We start from the raw sequence: 17,612 nt of genomic DNA on the forward strand, positions 1-17,612 counted from the left end.
CTTAAATTTAGAAATGTTTTGTATGAACACACATTACATTTTCAAATATGTACTAAAATCTTTAGATTCATCTCTCAATGACTCTCTCGGACCCATTTAGTAGTTCGAACGAACGGCCCTCTTCTTAAGTACGAAAATAGTGCGAATATCAGCCGCGTACACGGTTTCTATATGTTTTTGATTCTATGGCTTGAATACGAATAAACGAGTGTGAGAGTGTGATGTTTGTTTACAGCGGGCCGACACTGCGTGCTTTCAAGAGGAGCGCGACGTTCTCGTTTTCGGGGACAGGAGGTGGATCACCAACCTACATTACGCCTTCCAAGATGAGCACAACCTGGTAAGCTTTAAAATTATGAAATTAAGCTTAATTTGCTATACTCCGCCAAAAGCAGGAGAATCTGTATGGTGTAATTTATAATTTCTTCAATCCTTATACTCAGTAATATGCATATAGGGTATGCACAGGGTATGCAGATGATATAAAATGAAGAAAATCTCCAGTACGAGTTATATAAAACGTTAAGGGTAGGCATTGTATGAGTTATAAAAAGCCTACCCTTAAGTATTTATAACTCGTACTGGAGTTTTGCTTCATTTTATATCATCTGCATACCTTGTGCATACCCTCTATGCACGCCACTGCTTATATTCCACACTTCCATCTTCTGAAACGTACCCTCTACGCACGTTTCCGGAGCATCCTCAGGAGTTGTTAACTTTACTCAGTCTCTTCTCAGTAGAATCTGCCTTCCGAACCGGTGGTAGAGTCACTACAAACAGACTGACTTGGCGTTTCAAAAGTGCTTATAAACTAGGCCTACTTGAAATAAATGATTATTGATTTTGATTTTTTTTTTAAATTTATTATTATATCATAGTGATTTATAGATGGCCCTTAATAAGGTTCCTTACTCACCCCCCTTACCTTACCCCCCCTTGATATTGCTTGCAGTACTTGGTGATGGACTACTACTGCGGCGGGGATCTTCTTACGTTGCTGTCCAAATTCGAGGATCGTTTGCCGGAGGACATGGCGCGGTTCTACATCGCAGAGATGGTGTTGGCGGTGCACAGCGTGCACGAGTTGCGATACGTGCATCGGTGAGTAATATCGTGATCGTCATCATCATCGTCGATACCAACAACGTCCTCATCATCATCCCGACCGACCTGTCAATAATTATAATATACTACGACAATACACACATCGCCATCTACCCCCACGGTAAGCGGAATGAACCCACGGCCTTAGACTCGTAAAGCAGGATAGCTGCCCACTTCGCCATTCGGCCGTCAATAGATGGTAGTAGTAGTATAGAGGACGCTAGTGCCCGTTCTCCTCCATATTACCTTAGTGGCCTCGTACGACACCCGACAGAATTGGAGGGTGATTGTGACAACTTTATTTCGGTGCAAAAGAAATACCCTATAGCAATTGCGAGCAGCGAGTTGCGGTGACCTTATTAATTTACATCCTGCTCACTAGTACTACTGGAACATATTCGAAAGGTTCTTACGTAACTAATTTTCATCATTTTAATTTTACCTTATAAAAAACAACAAACATAACGACTAGAAGAAATTGAATTATAGCTTCGCTCAAACTGTTGAGATGACGCCGCACCACACGGCACGTTAGGGATATCGTTTTAGTATTATCTTAACGGGTTAGCTCGATACCAGCGTAGACTGCATAATAACAGGCGGCCTGATCGCTACGAAGCGATAAGGCCGCCTTTTGTATTCTGCTTCTGTCTGTGTTCTTTTATTCTTCTCCTGTATTTTTATTTGTGTGCAAATAAAGAGTATAAATAAACTAACGTTGACTGTTAATATTGTCAATACTTTTATATTATCAATATTTTTTTTTCATAATCTGTAGTAGAACATGCTAGAGTACAATAGAACTTATTCACATCCGATTTAAAGCTTCAATTGTTAAACATTTCTATAGATAGCGAAATCAAAGTGAAATAAAAATTACCTGTATACAAAGATACCTTTAAAACGGTCACAATAAAGTCCATTTTACTTCGATATTCAAAAACAATTCTCTGATACGTATATTTTGATTTCCAGAGACATAAAGCCAGACAACGTGCTCCTAGATGCAAGTGGCCATATCCGACTAGCCGACTTCGGATCCTGCTTACGATTGGGCGACGATGGAAAAGTAAGATAATTTTATTAAATACAAGCATAGAATTATTATGTTGTTATTCTAGCATAGGCAAGACAAAAAATATATTCATCGATTATATACCATGGCAACGGGATATTTTGTCTGGTGGGAGGCTTCTGCCGTGGAACCGCCGTACCGACAAAGAACGCTAAGCGAACTAGCGTTTCGGTACGATGTCGCGTAGACACCGATTAGGGGTGTGAGTTTAATATAGCTGTCGTACTCCTAACAGGTAGGCCCGTTACCATATTAGACTGCACTATCACTTACCAGCAGGATAAGCAGGATTAAGATTTTAGTCAAGGACTAACTTGTAGTGGATTAAAAAAAAGGATAAAATTTATGTGTTCAATCAGGAATAGTAGTAGTTTAAATCCGATTTCTCCGACCCTGCTTTCTGAGTCCAAGGCCGTGGGTTCGATTCCCACGACTGGAAAATGTTTGTGTGATGAACATGAATGTTTTTCTGTGTCTGGGTGTTTATATGTATATTATAAGTATTTATGTATCCTATTCATAAAAATATTCATCAGTCATCTTAGTACCCATAACACAAGCTACGCTTACTTTGGGGCGATGTGTGTATTGTCGTAGTATACTTATTGAAAAAAAAAAAAAAAAAAAAAAAACTATATTATTTGGATATTATTTTCACTCGTGCGGCAATTTTCAGAGAGTAGATAAATTTGTGGGAGAAGATGTCACATTTTCATGCTGATGCCTCTTTAAAGAATTTAATCAACTCTTCAGTACAAGACTTTAAAACACACTTTCAATCTCAGGTCAATCGCAGTCCAGAATATTAGTGTTCATCGAAGAAACAAAATATAACCTACTAATTGACGATAAGACGTTAAAAGAGCACCAAATGGGTGCTCAAAATTTTCCAGGCATGGTAATTGAATCCACGGCCTAGGGCTTAGAAAGCAGGGTCGCTGCCCACTGCGCCACTCGGCCGTAAAATGATTCCTAATAATATTAAAAATTTACTCATCACAATTTATACGTTTTTATTCTGCTCTTGTTTCAGGTACAAAGTAACGTAGCTGTAGGTACACCAGATTATATTTCGCCTGAAATTTTAAGGGTAAGATTTTTTGAGCATCTAGTAGTAGAACTTTTAAATTAAAATAAAAAAAAAGTCATGGACACTTTTTTGTCAAATAAGTTATTAATTAACTTATATATTATAGTAAGATATATTTACTAGTACTATAGCTTTCGGAGGCATTTCCGCCATGTAAGTACGGCTAGACCTTTTTTGAAGTTAAACTTCTTTTGGCGCTTCGTTTGGCACACTATACTAGTTTACTATACTAGCTATAGTGCGATATCTTGTTATGTTACAAATAAGTATAACTTCGAACGCGTGTACATAAGTATACACGTTTTTTATTTTTCAAATCTTTTATTAAAATATACACATTATAATTATACAGGGTAAAATAAAAAAATCGCAGAATGCTCTCGGCCTGTATATGTTTAAAACTGATAAAAAAAATTCTACGATTCGATGTTAGTCGATTTATGAAATATTGAATATTCAATATTTTACATAGTGTTGGAAAACGTGGGGATAAGATTTGGAATAATACTAGTTTTCACTTAATACATTTGACATATAATCGAGCAGAGTTTCCCCCTACAATTACTTGATACAGAATGAATGCTTGAGAAGGTAATGCTTCTACTTTTATACGGCTCAGGTACTGTTTACAATGATGACAACAAAACGAACCAATAATAATATTTTACGATCTTAGTTTCCGATAAGGTATTTCACAAAATATATTGTTATTTTTCTATTTGGAAAACATTACATATTTAGATAAGTATTATTACGAATTATATAAAGCAAAATGTTTATGGCGTAGCGTAGATATCAGCCAGGTGATCAACGGCAAACAATAGATACTTAACTTGTTGCACTACTCTGTAATGTAACATCGACAACAGGCCGCAAACAACGACCTGCACGCTCGCAGCGGTTTTGTTCGCACAGTGTAATGTCACCTTACAGAAATAACTTGTTTTTTTTTGTTTTAAATAAATTATTACGGAATTTTGAAAAGTCGTAGAACAAAGGTTGTTAGTTTTAATGGTGGCCTGAGAGCTTTTTGGTATTTTTATTTAACCCTGTAATTAACATGTCACAATGTTTTCAGGCGATGGAAGACGGTCAGGGGCGATACGGACCGGAATGCGACTGGTGGTCACTTGGTATGTGAACTTTTTTGAAGTTTACCAGCTGCCACATTCATTAACTCTTCCAGCAAGTTGACAACCGCAGGGTGGTTACATATCTCGCGACTGGCGTAAATCTTGCAATCACTGCTATCGAACGTCACTTTTGTTAATTTATTGTATCGAAATACGTTATCACTATGCCGGTCTTTAAAGTCAAAGTCAAAAATATCTTTATTCAAGTAGGCCCTTAGGTGGCACTTTTGATGCGTACATAAGAATTACACGGTAGTGAGATGATGGCGATAACCACATTCGTAAACTTAAAACAAAAGCTACGAGGGTTCCAAACGCGTCCTGGACATCTCCAAGATGTCAATGGGTAGTTTATTGTAGAATTGTATGCAATTTCCTTTAAACAATTTATGAATTTTATGTAACCTAGTATATTGCACTGTAAGTCTATTTAAAACGGTTGGGTGTTAATTTCTCGACTCGCGAGCAACGACCAGTGTTATTTATAAAATGGTGCCAGCAGCGTCACTTGCACAGTTTGAGCGATGCCCTAGTTTAGTGTATTGTTGTGTGGTTTTAGGGTGAATTTTGCGTGCGTGGTGCAGCTTAAAATAACGTTTAGCTTAAAATGCGGTTGCGTGAAATTTAAGTACCTTTCGAATATGTTCCAGTAGTACTAGTGAGCGGGATGTAAGTTAATACGGTCGCCGCAACTCGCTGCTCGCATTTACTACAGGGTATTTCTTTTGCACCGAAGCAATCACTTGTAATTTTTATAACCATTTTAACGATTACCTTTGCCAGGTGTGTGTATGTACGAGATGTTGTTCGGCGAAACGCCCTTCTACGCGGAATCGCTGGTGGAAACATACGGGAAGATAATGAATCACGCGCGGTCCTTTCACTGCCCCCCGCCGGACGAACACGCCGCTCAGGTAATACAATACAATACCAGCCACGAAAGTTGAAGTCGGGTTTACGTGATCGAATATATAATAAAAAAAATACTAATTTCCACATTTCAAAATGGCGACGCCATATTGTTTTTTTATGCAATGATTTTTTTGGTGGGAGGCTCGTAAAAAGTGGCTAGTTACCATCTTTGTGTCCACCAAAGATATTCCGCAGAGCGATTTAGCGATCTGGGATCTGGCTTATATCTATCTATATATATAAAAGAGAAAGTGTGTGGGTATGTTCCGTATAGGCTCCGAAGCGGCTGGACCGATTTCAATGAAACTTTCAGGGAATCTACGGATTGTCCTGGGAAGTAATCCTGTAAAGTTTGGTGACGATCGGAGCACTCTTGTTTTTGAACTGTCAAATACAGCTTTTATTTACTATGATGATATTCTATTGTTGGGTGTACATGGGTGTAGATAATGATCTTCACCCGCTCGAGAAGAGAAGAGAATGAATACGGAGAGAAATAAATGATTTAATATATAATGAGACTTAAATTAAAAATTTCATGATGTAAGTTTATTGTTTAAATAAAATAAAGCAAAATCTACTATACGCTGGGTACGCTAGTCTACAATATTAGTTTGCTCAGATACGGGCTAACTTGTAGTGTTATGATGCAGTCTAAGAAGTAGCAGGTTACGGTGTACGGGCTAATCTGCAAAGGAGTACGGAAGTTGCTAAACCCTTACCCCTTATCGATTTCTACGCATCGTACTGGTGTCCGGAACGCTAAATCGCTTGGCCAGCACATCTTTGCCGGTAGGATGGTAACTAGCCTCGACCGAAGCCTCCCACCGGACCAAGACCAGAGAAAATTCAGCAATTATAACTTCTAAATAGACCCTGAAGGGAACCCGGGACCTCCCTCCACACATAATACCACTGCGCTCACTGCTGCACCAATGAGGTCGTATTAAAGATGACAAATAGAGTAATAAAATATGTGTTAACGTTTGCAGGTGTCAGAAGAAGCCAAAGATCTTATCCGGAGGCTAATATGCGCTTCGGAAACTAGGTTAGGGAGAAATGGGCTACAGGATTTCAAGGTAAATTCTCATAATTTTTTCTTTAAATCAAATTCAAGGTTACTCCCTGGAAATCTGGACATTTTTTATTACTGAACGTTATTTTTATCTGAGTTTTACTTATGAATAAATAATATAAAATAATAAACAATATATTATAAATGCAAAAATATCAGACGGACATATTTTGGTTCTTTTGTTACCTTTGTTCGCACAACTACTGCATCGATCTTGATGAAATTAAGCCATTGCATCTTGGAGATGGACAGTTTTTCTTCAGGAAAAGTACCCGGATAAATTTCAGGAAGAGTTCAATAATAGCATTTTTTTACCCATGCTCGTTTGATGCGGTTCGGTTTTTCCAAAATCCAAAAAGACGAACCGATATTGGAAAAAAATAAGAAAGAAAAGTATCATCAGTAGTATAGTAGAAATTATTCGGTTACAGAAGTCTTAATAAAATTTGGTGCAGTTTTATTTCATTAAATCAAATAAAATGTTATACTTATATAAACTAAGTCTCTGATTAAATTAATGATATTAATCTCTATCTAAATATAAATCTGTATGTCTGTAAAAGTAACAGTGTTGGATTGGCAGTCCCGCATTGGTAAACGCAGCGTTGGTCGACCCTAGGCAGTTGGACAGACGACATCAAACGAGTCGCGGGGAGTCGCTGGATACAAGCGCCCTTTGGAAAGCCCTACAAAAGACCTATGTCCAGCAGTTGACGGCCGATTGGCGCAGTTTGCAGCGACCCTGCTTTCTGAGTCCAAGGCCGTGGGTTCGATTCCCACAACTGGAAAATGTTTGTGTGATGAGCATGAATGTTTTTCAGTGTCTGGGTGTTTATATATATATTTTAAAGTATTTATGTATATTATTCATAAAAATATTCATCAGTCATCTTAGTACCCATAACACAAGCTACGCTTACTTTGGGGCTAGGTGGCGATATGTGTATTGTCGTAGTATATTTATTTATTTAAAAAAAAAAAAAAAAAAATTTAATTAAAGCTACATGAGAATAATGACAGCTATTTTTAGATAAATTTAGGTCTATTAATAAAGTTTAGTGCAGAGATTTGTGTACAGAAGAATTAAGAACAAAAACTCGTTATCTGTTGCAGAGTCACCCATGGTTCGCCGGTCTGGACTGGGATATGGTACGGGAGATGCAAGCGCCTTTCGTTCCGGACGTGTCGAGTCCCACAGATACATCCAATTTCGACGTCGACGATACAGATATACGGTAGGCTTTTGTACTACACCTGAATGAATAGTGATTTTGAATATGGGATTTTATACCTACGTCTCGTTCGCGTGTAAGTTGTATGGACTCTAAAAAGTAGTTAAAATACTGGGAAAACGTATTGTCACGAGATGGCGCTGTTATGATTCTATCGAAATTGTACTAAATGTACGTGATCGAATAGATAGGCGTAGATAGAAAATCTTACACAAGGCGCTCTGAAGGCTGTTGGGATTATAAAAAAAATATTTTATTTTATATATTACCTACAAGCTGTATTTTATATTGGGGGGGGGGGGGGGGGGGGGTTATGCGTATTAAGCAATTAAAATATCAATTGCTTTAACGGTGAAAGAAAATATCGTAAGGAAACTGGCATACCTGAGAGTTCTCTTTAATGTGTTCAAAGGTGTGTTAAGTCCACCAATCCGCACTGGGCCAGCGTGGTGGACTACGGCCTTAACTCCTTATCATTGTGACAGGCGACCCGTGCTCTGTAGTGGGTCGGTATTGTGTTGATATGATGATGATAATTACCTATATCCTATCATAAACTTATCTGGGATTATGAGCCTTATATCTATGAAATAAGATCCAAGTTACGAGCGAGCGTGATGAAAATTATTTTGTTACAGGTTATCGGAAGCTGTACCTCCACCTCGGGCGTCGGCGGCCTTTTCCGGCCTACACCTGCCTTTCGTTGGGTTTACTTTCACCGGCGGCTCGCGTCTATGTGACTTAGGCGCGCCGACACCACTAAGCCCGGCTAAAAATGCCACAAAACAGGTATAGTATTTAAGGAATGATACTGTAACTACCTCTAATGCTTGGTATATTCCACGGAAGAAAAAATATTTTTTCTAAACGGTTAACGAAAGGTGGACTTAATGCTCAATACCCGACTAAGTTTGTTTTGAACTTCTTAGACCACGGGACGTACTACTCTATTGATATAAAACTATGATAATCATATTACCGGCCCACTACAGGGCACGGGTCGCCTATCAGAATGAGAAGCCATAGACCACCACGCTAGTTTGTGAAATATTCAATATTCAATATTTTACATAGATACTCTACTTGTTATTTCTGTGAAATGTAACATCGGAAACAGTTGTCAAATCATGTAATTATTTTATGTAATTTGTTTCACGTTGTAATGTCACTTTACAGTATGTAATTACATAATTTATTAAATTAATACTGAACTTTGAAAATTTGTAGATTATTAGTGGATAGTTTAGAAGAAATCGCTATGAAGCGATAAGGCCGCCAAATTGTATACGTTGTCTTGTTATACTTTTCTTTTTTTTTTCTATGTACATTTTGCTGTGTGCAATAAAAGTATATTCATTAATTCATTCATTCATAGTTTAAATGATAGGAACTACAAGGCTAAGAGCTTTCTGGTATTTTTATTTAACTCTACATAAGTTTAAATAAGAAAATTAATGACTTTAAATTCGACTCTTAAAGTATAATACATTTTCCAGGCGCCATCTAACGCAAGCGACCGTGCGGCGCTCAAAGCGCTTGAACGGGAAAATGCGTTACTTGCTCAAACCATCGCCGATCTCCGGGCTGGGGACCCGGCCGAAACCGCTACAGGTAATTAAAAAAATAACGAAAATAAAAGTATATGACTGATATATTCGTAAATCAAAAAAGATGTGGACAAGAAACCACTTATCTCTATTAAAGATCTCCTCCTAGATAGTGGGAGAGTTCAGAGTGGAAGAAAATAGTACAACATAAAAAAAAACCATAGATAATAGTCGTTACGTCCGTATTACCACAGAGTATGACCAAAGTCATTCAGTGATCCGACGAAGCTTTCTAGAGGAGCAATCGTGTAAAAGTTGGCGATGAGAAAAGGAGTCGGGTTAGGAGAGCAGAGCATATTTTGCTCATATTTAAAATAGGGTAATTCTAATAATTATTTTAATAACTTATATTTGGTGACAAGAGGATGTCTAAGACTCCCTTTTTTTTTAAAAACGATGATAAAATGGTCATTGACCCGTTCTGTCCTTTGCTTTACTGGCTGTATTAGTAAGAGCTATGTAAAATACAATATGGGTTCGATTCCCACTACTGGAAAATGTTTGTGTGATGAGTACGAATGATTTTCAGTGTCTGGGTTATATTTATATTCTAAGTATTTATGTATTTTATTCATAAAAACATTCATCAGTCATCTTAGTACCCATAACACAAGCTACGCTTACTTTCGCTAGGTGGCGATGTGTGGATTGTCGTAGTATATTTATTTATTTATTTATGTAAAGGAGTTCTTTGGTCTTATACAATCCAATATTTTTTTTTTTAGAAGAGGTATCGCATCTCAAAGAAGAGATAGTGGCACTTACCATGAAGAATGGTGAGCTTGAAACACAATTGAGGAGATTCGAACAAGTCAACGCGACTATTGGTTCACAGGTAAGTCGTTAAACCAAACAGATAACGTTAGGTTTGTTAACAGGTACCTAACGGTACTATAACTAATCTTATTAGATGATTAAAAGTTGTAATTAGATTATTTCATCATAAGTTACATGGATAGTTAGCGCTCGCAGGTAAGTTATAATATGGTAAGACAAAGTTTAAGATGTTTTATATAGCTTCTCCAGGTAAGTTCATACAAATAAGTCTGCCACCATGAGTTTTACATATGTGAATTAAAATTTAGTTAATACAAATAGCCCTATTTTAACATTAATTTGTAAACCAATATTTTTTCATTGTATCCAATACTAGCGGTCCCTCACGACTACGTCCGCGTATAAGACGACCATAAAAGATAGACATATGTTGGCATTGGTGCTATGCTTCTATTTATTGGTCTTAGCGTGATGTTATATAGCCTATAGCCTTCCTCCATAAATGGGCTATCGAACACTGAAATAATTTTTCTAACCGTATCAGCAGTTAGTAGTTCCTGAGATCATCTCGCAGGTTTCAAATCCTGTTGGTTCCGAAAATTTTTAAATGCATTTTAAATTTATAAAATAGATAATTCCTGCAAGTGTAGGGGAAAAATCTAATAAAAAATTATAAAATTACAGGTAATCTTTTAAAATGAGTTAAAATAACAAGTCGATTTTTGTCACAAGGAAATATCGTCATCACCTCAAGAAATGGCGACTCGTGTAAAAGAACTAGAGGTTTTAGTGAGCGCCCTCAATCTAGAAAAGGAAGAACTGCTCAAAGATAGAACGGATACCATTGAGAAGTTGAGATTCCAGGTAAGTTCCTTTTCGGAACATATAAAATTAAATTGTTTTTCTCACTACACGCTCGACTCTTACAACGACTCTTACTTTTCTACTACTTAATATTAGTTTAGTTTATTTTGTTTATAAATAGTAGGAATATAATATGTTGAATTTTGAAATGAAAACGAATTCATTATTATTAAAAATTCGACACAACGCATTAAAAATAATATAAAATATTAATAATTTTATATAATCGGTATAAATAAGTCAGTATTTTTTTTTTGACAAATACAATTTAACAATAAATCATCAATAAATTGTCAAAAAATTCATTCATTAAATTATAATAAGTCTATTAAAAAAAATCACTTACAGTTACTCTTGTTTTGTGATTTTTTTAAACACTTGCTAACTTGCCATTTATGCAGTTTTCTCTTTTTAAAACCATAAAATAAATTAATAAATATACAACGACAATCCACACATCGCCATCTAGCACCAAAGTAAGCGTAGCTTGTGTTATGGGTACTAAGATGACTGATGAATATTTTTATGAATAATATACATAAATACTTATAATGTACATATAAACACCCAGACACTGAAAAACTATTTTGTTCATCACACTAACCTTTTCCATTAAAAGGTAATTCCTTCAATTGATCAGGCCAATTTTCTGTATATTTTAAGAGACATACAATAACAATTACTGCGATAAGATGTAGTTGTTGATACGGAAAGTAAGATTTTGTTTAGGTGTCTGTTTATATACCTGGTCTTAAAGTTTAACTCCTGGCGTTTCTTTTTAAATAAATCTTACCATCAGCTAGGCCATCTTATTGGTCCGTCGATTATAACTATAAAAAAATTTTTAAGGGTTAACTTGTAAACAATCAAGAAATAAAAAAATACAGTGCACCCTTAGTTCTATAATCCTGTTGGCATCCTTCTAGTTTTTAACACTAAATATTGTGTGTGTGTATAACAATTAACTGAATTGCGTGTTACCCTCCGGCTCGTGCGTCAGGACAAAGAGCTAAAGGACGCTGTGTCACAACGCAAGCTCGCAATGACAGAGTATAACGAAGTGACCGATAAACTCTCTGAACTGAGGCAGCAGAAGCAGAAACTGTCGCGGCAGGTAAGTTGCAAACTTAGTAACATCATTAACAAACCATTGCCGACACACATCAACCCATTACCGACACACATCAACCCATTACCGACACACATCAACCCATTACCGACACACAACAACCCATTACCGACACACAACAACCCATTACCGACACACATCAACCCATTACCGACACACATCAACCCATTACCGACACACAACAACCCATTACCGACACACATCAACCCATTACCGACACACATCAACCCATTACCGACACACAACAACCCATTACCGACACACAACAACCCATTACCGACACACATCAACCCATTACCGACACACATCAACCCATTACCGACACACAACAACCCATTACCGACACAACAACCCATTACCGACACACATCAGCCCATTACCGACACACATCAACCCATTACCGACACACAACAACCCATTACCGACACACAACAACCCATTACTGACACACATCAACCCATTACCGACACACATCAACCCATTACCGACACACATAAACCCATTACCGACACACATCAACCCATTACCGACACACATCAACCCATTACCCACACACATCAACCCATTACCGACACACTTAAACCCATTACCGACACACATCAACCCATTACCGACACACATAAACCCACTCACTACAGGGCACGGGTCTCCTCTTAGAATGCGAAGTGTATGGACGTAGTCCACCAAGCTGGCCAAGTGCGGATAGCTAGACTTCTAATAACAACTAAGACTTAGAGATATCTTTGCGCCGTCTGAGTCTCTCACAAAACTGAAGTTTTGACACCTCTCTGGCAAAGCTGTGAGCGCTGTGGTTTTAAGTTTCAGGTCCCGGGTCCGATTCAACAATTTCCGGCAAGGGCAATTTGGGCATTTATAATTTTTAAATTCTCTCTGGTCCGATCTATAAGTCAAAAATACTTTTATTTTTTTTGAAAACTAATGCTAATCAATATAATAAAAAAACTGTCAGTTCTCATATTAGTTATTAATAGTTTAATTATTTACCCACTTAATAAAATTACTGCAACATTTCACACGTCTTTGAACATTATAGCGAACTCTGAGGCATGAAGGTTTCCTTACAATGATTTCCTTTACCGATAAAGCAAGGGAAATTTAATAGAGCTGAGTGCCGAGCATCGAACTCGGTCTCCGCGAAATTGATGCCGAAGCCCTTAACCACTAGGCTATCACCGCTTTTTTATTTCAATGTACATTTAACCATTTATAATTGTTAATTTTATTAATTACTAGCGTACCCAGCCCGCTTCGCCGGGCTAGATGTTGCTTTATTTTATTTAAACAATAAACTTACATCATTAAATTTTTAATTTAAGTCTCGTAATATATTAAACCATTTATTTCTCTCCGTATTCATTCCCTTCTATTCTCTTCTCGAGCGGGTGAAGATCATTATCTACACCCATGTACACTCAATAATAGAATATCATCATAGTAAATAAAAGTTGTATTTGACAGTTTGACAGTTCAAAAATAGGAGTGCTCCGATCTTCACCAAATATTACAGGATTACTCGCCAGGTCAATCCGGAGATTCCCTGAAAGTTTCATTGAAATCGGTCCAGCCGTTTCGGAGCCTATGCGGAACATACCCACACACTTTCTCTTTTATATCTTCTAGGCTATTTATGTTATATCCTTTTTCGGGTAAGTTGCCATTTTGAGTTTTATAGGTATATGAATATGTACGCATCATATTAGAATTAGTAGAGCTTTATGTAACAGGGCTCGTCCGGGGAAGTACTTTCGCCATGCTTATTTATGCCACCTAACTAGCATTGTTGCATGGCTGTGTTGCTGTGTATAAAGGGCGTGTGCGCCGGTGTAATTCCAGGCACAGAGTCAAAGTCAAATATTTCCTTATTCAAATAGGCACATATATGGCACTTTTGATGCGTACTTTACATGTAAAATATAACATAGAAGTGAGTTGGTGGCGATATCTAAATTCAACTTAAAACTAAAACTACGAGGGTTCCAAACGCGCCCTGCTCTAAGAAGAAGCCCACAACAAACTTAGCCGGTTGTTTTTTTTGTTATCACCATCTCATCACGGTTAAAAGACTATTTCCTGTCTAGTATGTAGCAAAATATCTATGTATTTTATGTGTATGTTTAAATAGTAATATGTATTTAAGTTTATATATTGATATATATATATATATATATATTGATATTTATATACAAATATATAAATATATGTTTTACTATATATATGTAGTATTAGTATGTAATGTTATAATTAGCACAATTTAATTATTGCACTATCCCGTTTTCTCTCATATGTTTCTTCAACCAAAGGTTGTCTGGAGGAGATCGCTCCAAGCGATAAGACCGCCTTTGTGCATATGTATAGTTTTTATTTTTTATTTTTTTGTTAACCTGATTTTATATTTGTATGTGCAATAAAGACTTTTTCTTCTTCTTCTTCTTCTTCTCATATTGTCACTTAAAACGTTTAAAGAAACAACCTAGCTAGGTTAGTGCAATAATTTACACCCAAGCATTTTTATCGTTGATTTAGTCCTTAATACTATAATAGGACTCTTCTATAAGCTTAAGTTTAACACAAACTTTGAACTTTTTCAGAGACATCTCCATAAGACTTAACACCTACGCCTCAAATTGATGGACGCACACAATTACTATTAAAAAAAATAGCTTCTCAGATAAACCTCGATCTAGTAGCTGGTTTAGTAAATGTTGTCTGTAAACAGGTCCGGGACAAAGAGGAAGAACTGGAGGTGGCGATGGCGAAGATCGATGGATTAAGACAGGATATCCGGCGCGCGGACAAGTCGCGGAGGGATTTGGAAGCAAGGCTTGATACTGCTCTCACTGAAGGCGCTAAGGTAAACGCGGTTAATAACCTCCCGGATGCATTATTTATTTTTCCGGTTCTTTAAATAAACACCCGTTGACTTTGTTTTAAAACAAAACAATATTAAAGCAGCTGATATTGAAAATGAATGCTTTGATTTGTCCCAGTGCATGTCCAAATACTATATTTGCAAATAAGCAGCCCGCAGATTTTAAAGTAACCTTGAAAGTCCTAAGTAAATTTATCCAAATAACTTCAATGCCCAACAAACTGTGGTCTACATGAATACCATATGTGAGGAATCTTTTTACTACCTCACACTGAAAGGACATTTTTATTATAATAATAATTATATTTTATGTTAAATAAATTCATTAAAATGCTTTAATAAATGCTTACTGACGCGCCACGATTTTTTTTTTTTTTTGACAAAATACACATCGCCATCTAGCCCCAAAGTAAGCGTAGCTTTTGTTATGGGTACTAAGATGACTGATTTATATTTTTATGAATAATATACATAAATACTTAGAATATAAATATAAACACCCAGACTGTCTTTGGTATGCGGCCGATTGGCGCAGTTTGCAGCGACCCTGCTTTCTGAGTCCAAGGCCGTGGGTTCGATTCCCACTACTGGAAAATGTTTGTGTGATTAGCATGAATGTTTTTCAGTGTCTGGGTGTTTATATGTATATTATAAGTATTTATGTATATTATTCATAAAAATATTCATCAGTCATCTTAGTACCCATAACACAAGCTACGCGTACTTTGGGGCTAGGTGGCGATGTGTGTATTGTTGTAGTATATTTATTTATTTATACAATAATGGCTGCATGAGGATTCTGTATGTTCGTAATTCTGTGGTGAATTCGTTTGATATTTCGCTAGGAGCGCAAGTTGCGCGAGGAGGGTCTCCGGTTGCAGCGGGTGGAGGCGGTGGAGGCGGCGGGCGGGGCGGGCTCCACGGCCGCCGATGTGGCCAAGCTACAGGCGGATATCGAGGCATTGGAGGTATTATAAACGATAAAAAAGCTTGGGTGTAAATTATTGCTCTAACCAGGTTGCTCTTCTAATAATTTAAAATGACATTGTGAGATGGTGATAACAACAAAAAAAAACACCCGGCTAAGTTTGTTGTGGGCTTCTTCTTAGACCAGGGCGCGTTTGGAACCCTCGTAGCTTTAGTTTTAAGTTTACGAATGTGGTTATCGCCATCATCTCACTACCGTGTAATTCTTATGTACGCATCAAAAGTGCCACCTATGGGCCTACTTGAATAAAGATATTTTTGACTTTGACTTTGACTTACGCTTCCTCTGTGCGTTAATAAGTTGACGTACAGAGGAACTATAAAAAATAAGTCAACTTATATATATATACAATTTTTACTTTAGTATATATATATTACTCTCGGAAGGCCGAGTTGGAATCCCAGCACGCAACTCTAACATTTCTTAGTTATGTGCGTTTTAGTCGATTGAAATATCACTCGCTTCAACGTTGAACGAAAACATCGTGAGGCAACCTGTATGCCTGAGAGTTCTACATAATTTTCTCAAAGGCTCGGTGGATAGGACTTCGACTTCATTTTCGAATCCCAACGCACCTCTAACTTTCCTAAGGTATGTGCGTTTTAAGCAATTCAAATATCACTTGCTTCAACGGCGAAGGAAGAAGGAATATGGGTATCAAATATAAGGGCTCGACTAGTAGAGTACTATACAGTATGACAAATGTGAAATCCAAGATGGCTGCCACCACATAATGGCAAATTACATTTTTTCACAATTCGCTATCAAATAAAAGTTAGACCAGTAGTTGATTTAAAGTCGGGGGTTTTATTAAGTTCTACCAATCCGCACTTGGCCAGAGTGGTGGACTACGGCCGAAACCTGTAACGGGTTGGTGATGATGATCGATGATAATTATTTTTCTAATGGCAACGATTATCAAACCCACAGAGTCAATACTCGGAGTCGCTCGCTCAACAGCAGGCTCGCTACGCGGCGGAACTGGCCGCACTACGAGACCAGATGCACGAGGGTGACGCGCTACGGTCGCGGCTCAACAGAGAGGTAACAAACCACTCGGCATATAAACGCTGACAGTGGCGGTACTACCATACAAGCTGAAAATTCCGACTTGCATACTTGATAGCAATGAGGAAATAAACACGATGATATTGACTTTGACTCAATAGTGTATGCACAATGAGTACACAAACACAACGGCTGGAGGTGTGGTAGCAACCGGCCCATAGAAATAAACTGCGCGATATCCGAACGCAGCGAACTTCCGAGTGGCGATAGAATGCCAAAATATCACGACCGGAAACACTAGTTGGCACTACAAATATGTTAATATTATATGTATATGTATGTTATTTATGTGCGATTAACCCCGGACGCAAAAACTACTGTGTTATAACTTTGACGTGGGTGCGTGTGCGTGCGTGCGTGCGTTCTTGCGTGCGTGCGTGCGTGCGTACGTGCTTGCTTGCATGCTTGCGTGCGTGAAGCAATGGGTGTGGTAATGTCTAGGTTTAGTAAAAACGCATAGATGGATGACCCGTTATTAGCAAAAATAAGTCTTATAAAGTAAGTCAAAAATACCTGTCATAATTACGAAGCGTTTTCGAGTAATTGCATACGAATAAACTCGCTGTAACATTGATAATTTTGGTTAATTGTCTGATGCTCAATTACTTCCCCTCTTTTCGCAATATAAGTTAGCCTTTGATAATTTTTATATTGTTTAATTCCAG

General features: G+C 37.4%; 1 protein-coding gene across 10 annotated transcripts in view; it reads left to right on the top strand.

Moving 5' to 3' along the window:
* The window catches only part of LOC120634816 (serine/threonine-protein kinase Genghis Khan), a 68,863-nt gene that overhangs the window by 10,679 nt on the left and 40,572 nt on the right, over positions 1-17,612 (top strand). For 9 of the 10 annotated variants that reach the window (XM_039905629.1, XM_039905632.1, XM_039905631.1 and 6 more), the window contains exons 6-21: positions 236-340; positions 956-1,104; positions 2,083-2,176; positions 3,216-3,272; positions 4,351-4,405; positions 5,189-5,319; positions 6,310-6,396; positions 7,506-7,627; positions 8,263-8,413; positions 9,121-9,235; positions 9,957-10,066; positions 10,741-10,872; positions 11,873-11,986; positions 14,739-14,873; positions 15,737-15,859; positions 16,810-16,923. In XM_039905629.1, the coding sequence (XP_039761563.1) occupies positions 236-340; positions 956-1,104; positions 2,083-2,176; positions 3,216-3,272; positions 4,351-4,405; positions 5,189-5,319; positions 6,310-6,396; positions 7,506-7,627; positions 8,263-8,413; positions 9,121-9,235; positions 9,957-10,066; positions 10,741-10,872; positions 11,873-11,986; positions 14,739-14,873; positions 15,737-15,859; positions 16,810-16,923 (1,794 nt within the window). The remainder of the gene's footprint in view (positions 1-235; positions 341-955; positions 1,105-2,082; positions 2,177-3,215; positions 3,273-4,350; positions 4,406-5,188; positions 5,320-6,309; positions 6,397-7,505; positions 7,628-8,262; positions 8,414-9,120; positions 9,236-9,956; positions 10,067-10,740; positions 10,873-11,872; positions 11,987-14,738; positions 14,874-15,736; positions 15,860-16,809; positions 16,924-17,612) is intronic. The other variant, XM_039905635.1, reaches the window with a different exon arrangement.

Source organism: Pararge aegeria, chromosome 25 (genome assembly GCF_905163445.1).
Source record: "Pararge aegeria chromosome 25, ilParAegt1.1, whole genome shotgun sequence".
Classification (NCBI taxonomy): Eukaryota; Metazoa; Arthropoda; class Insecta; order Lepidoptera; family Nymphalidae; genus Pararge; species Pararge aegeria.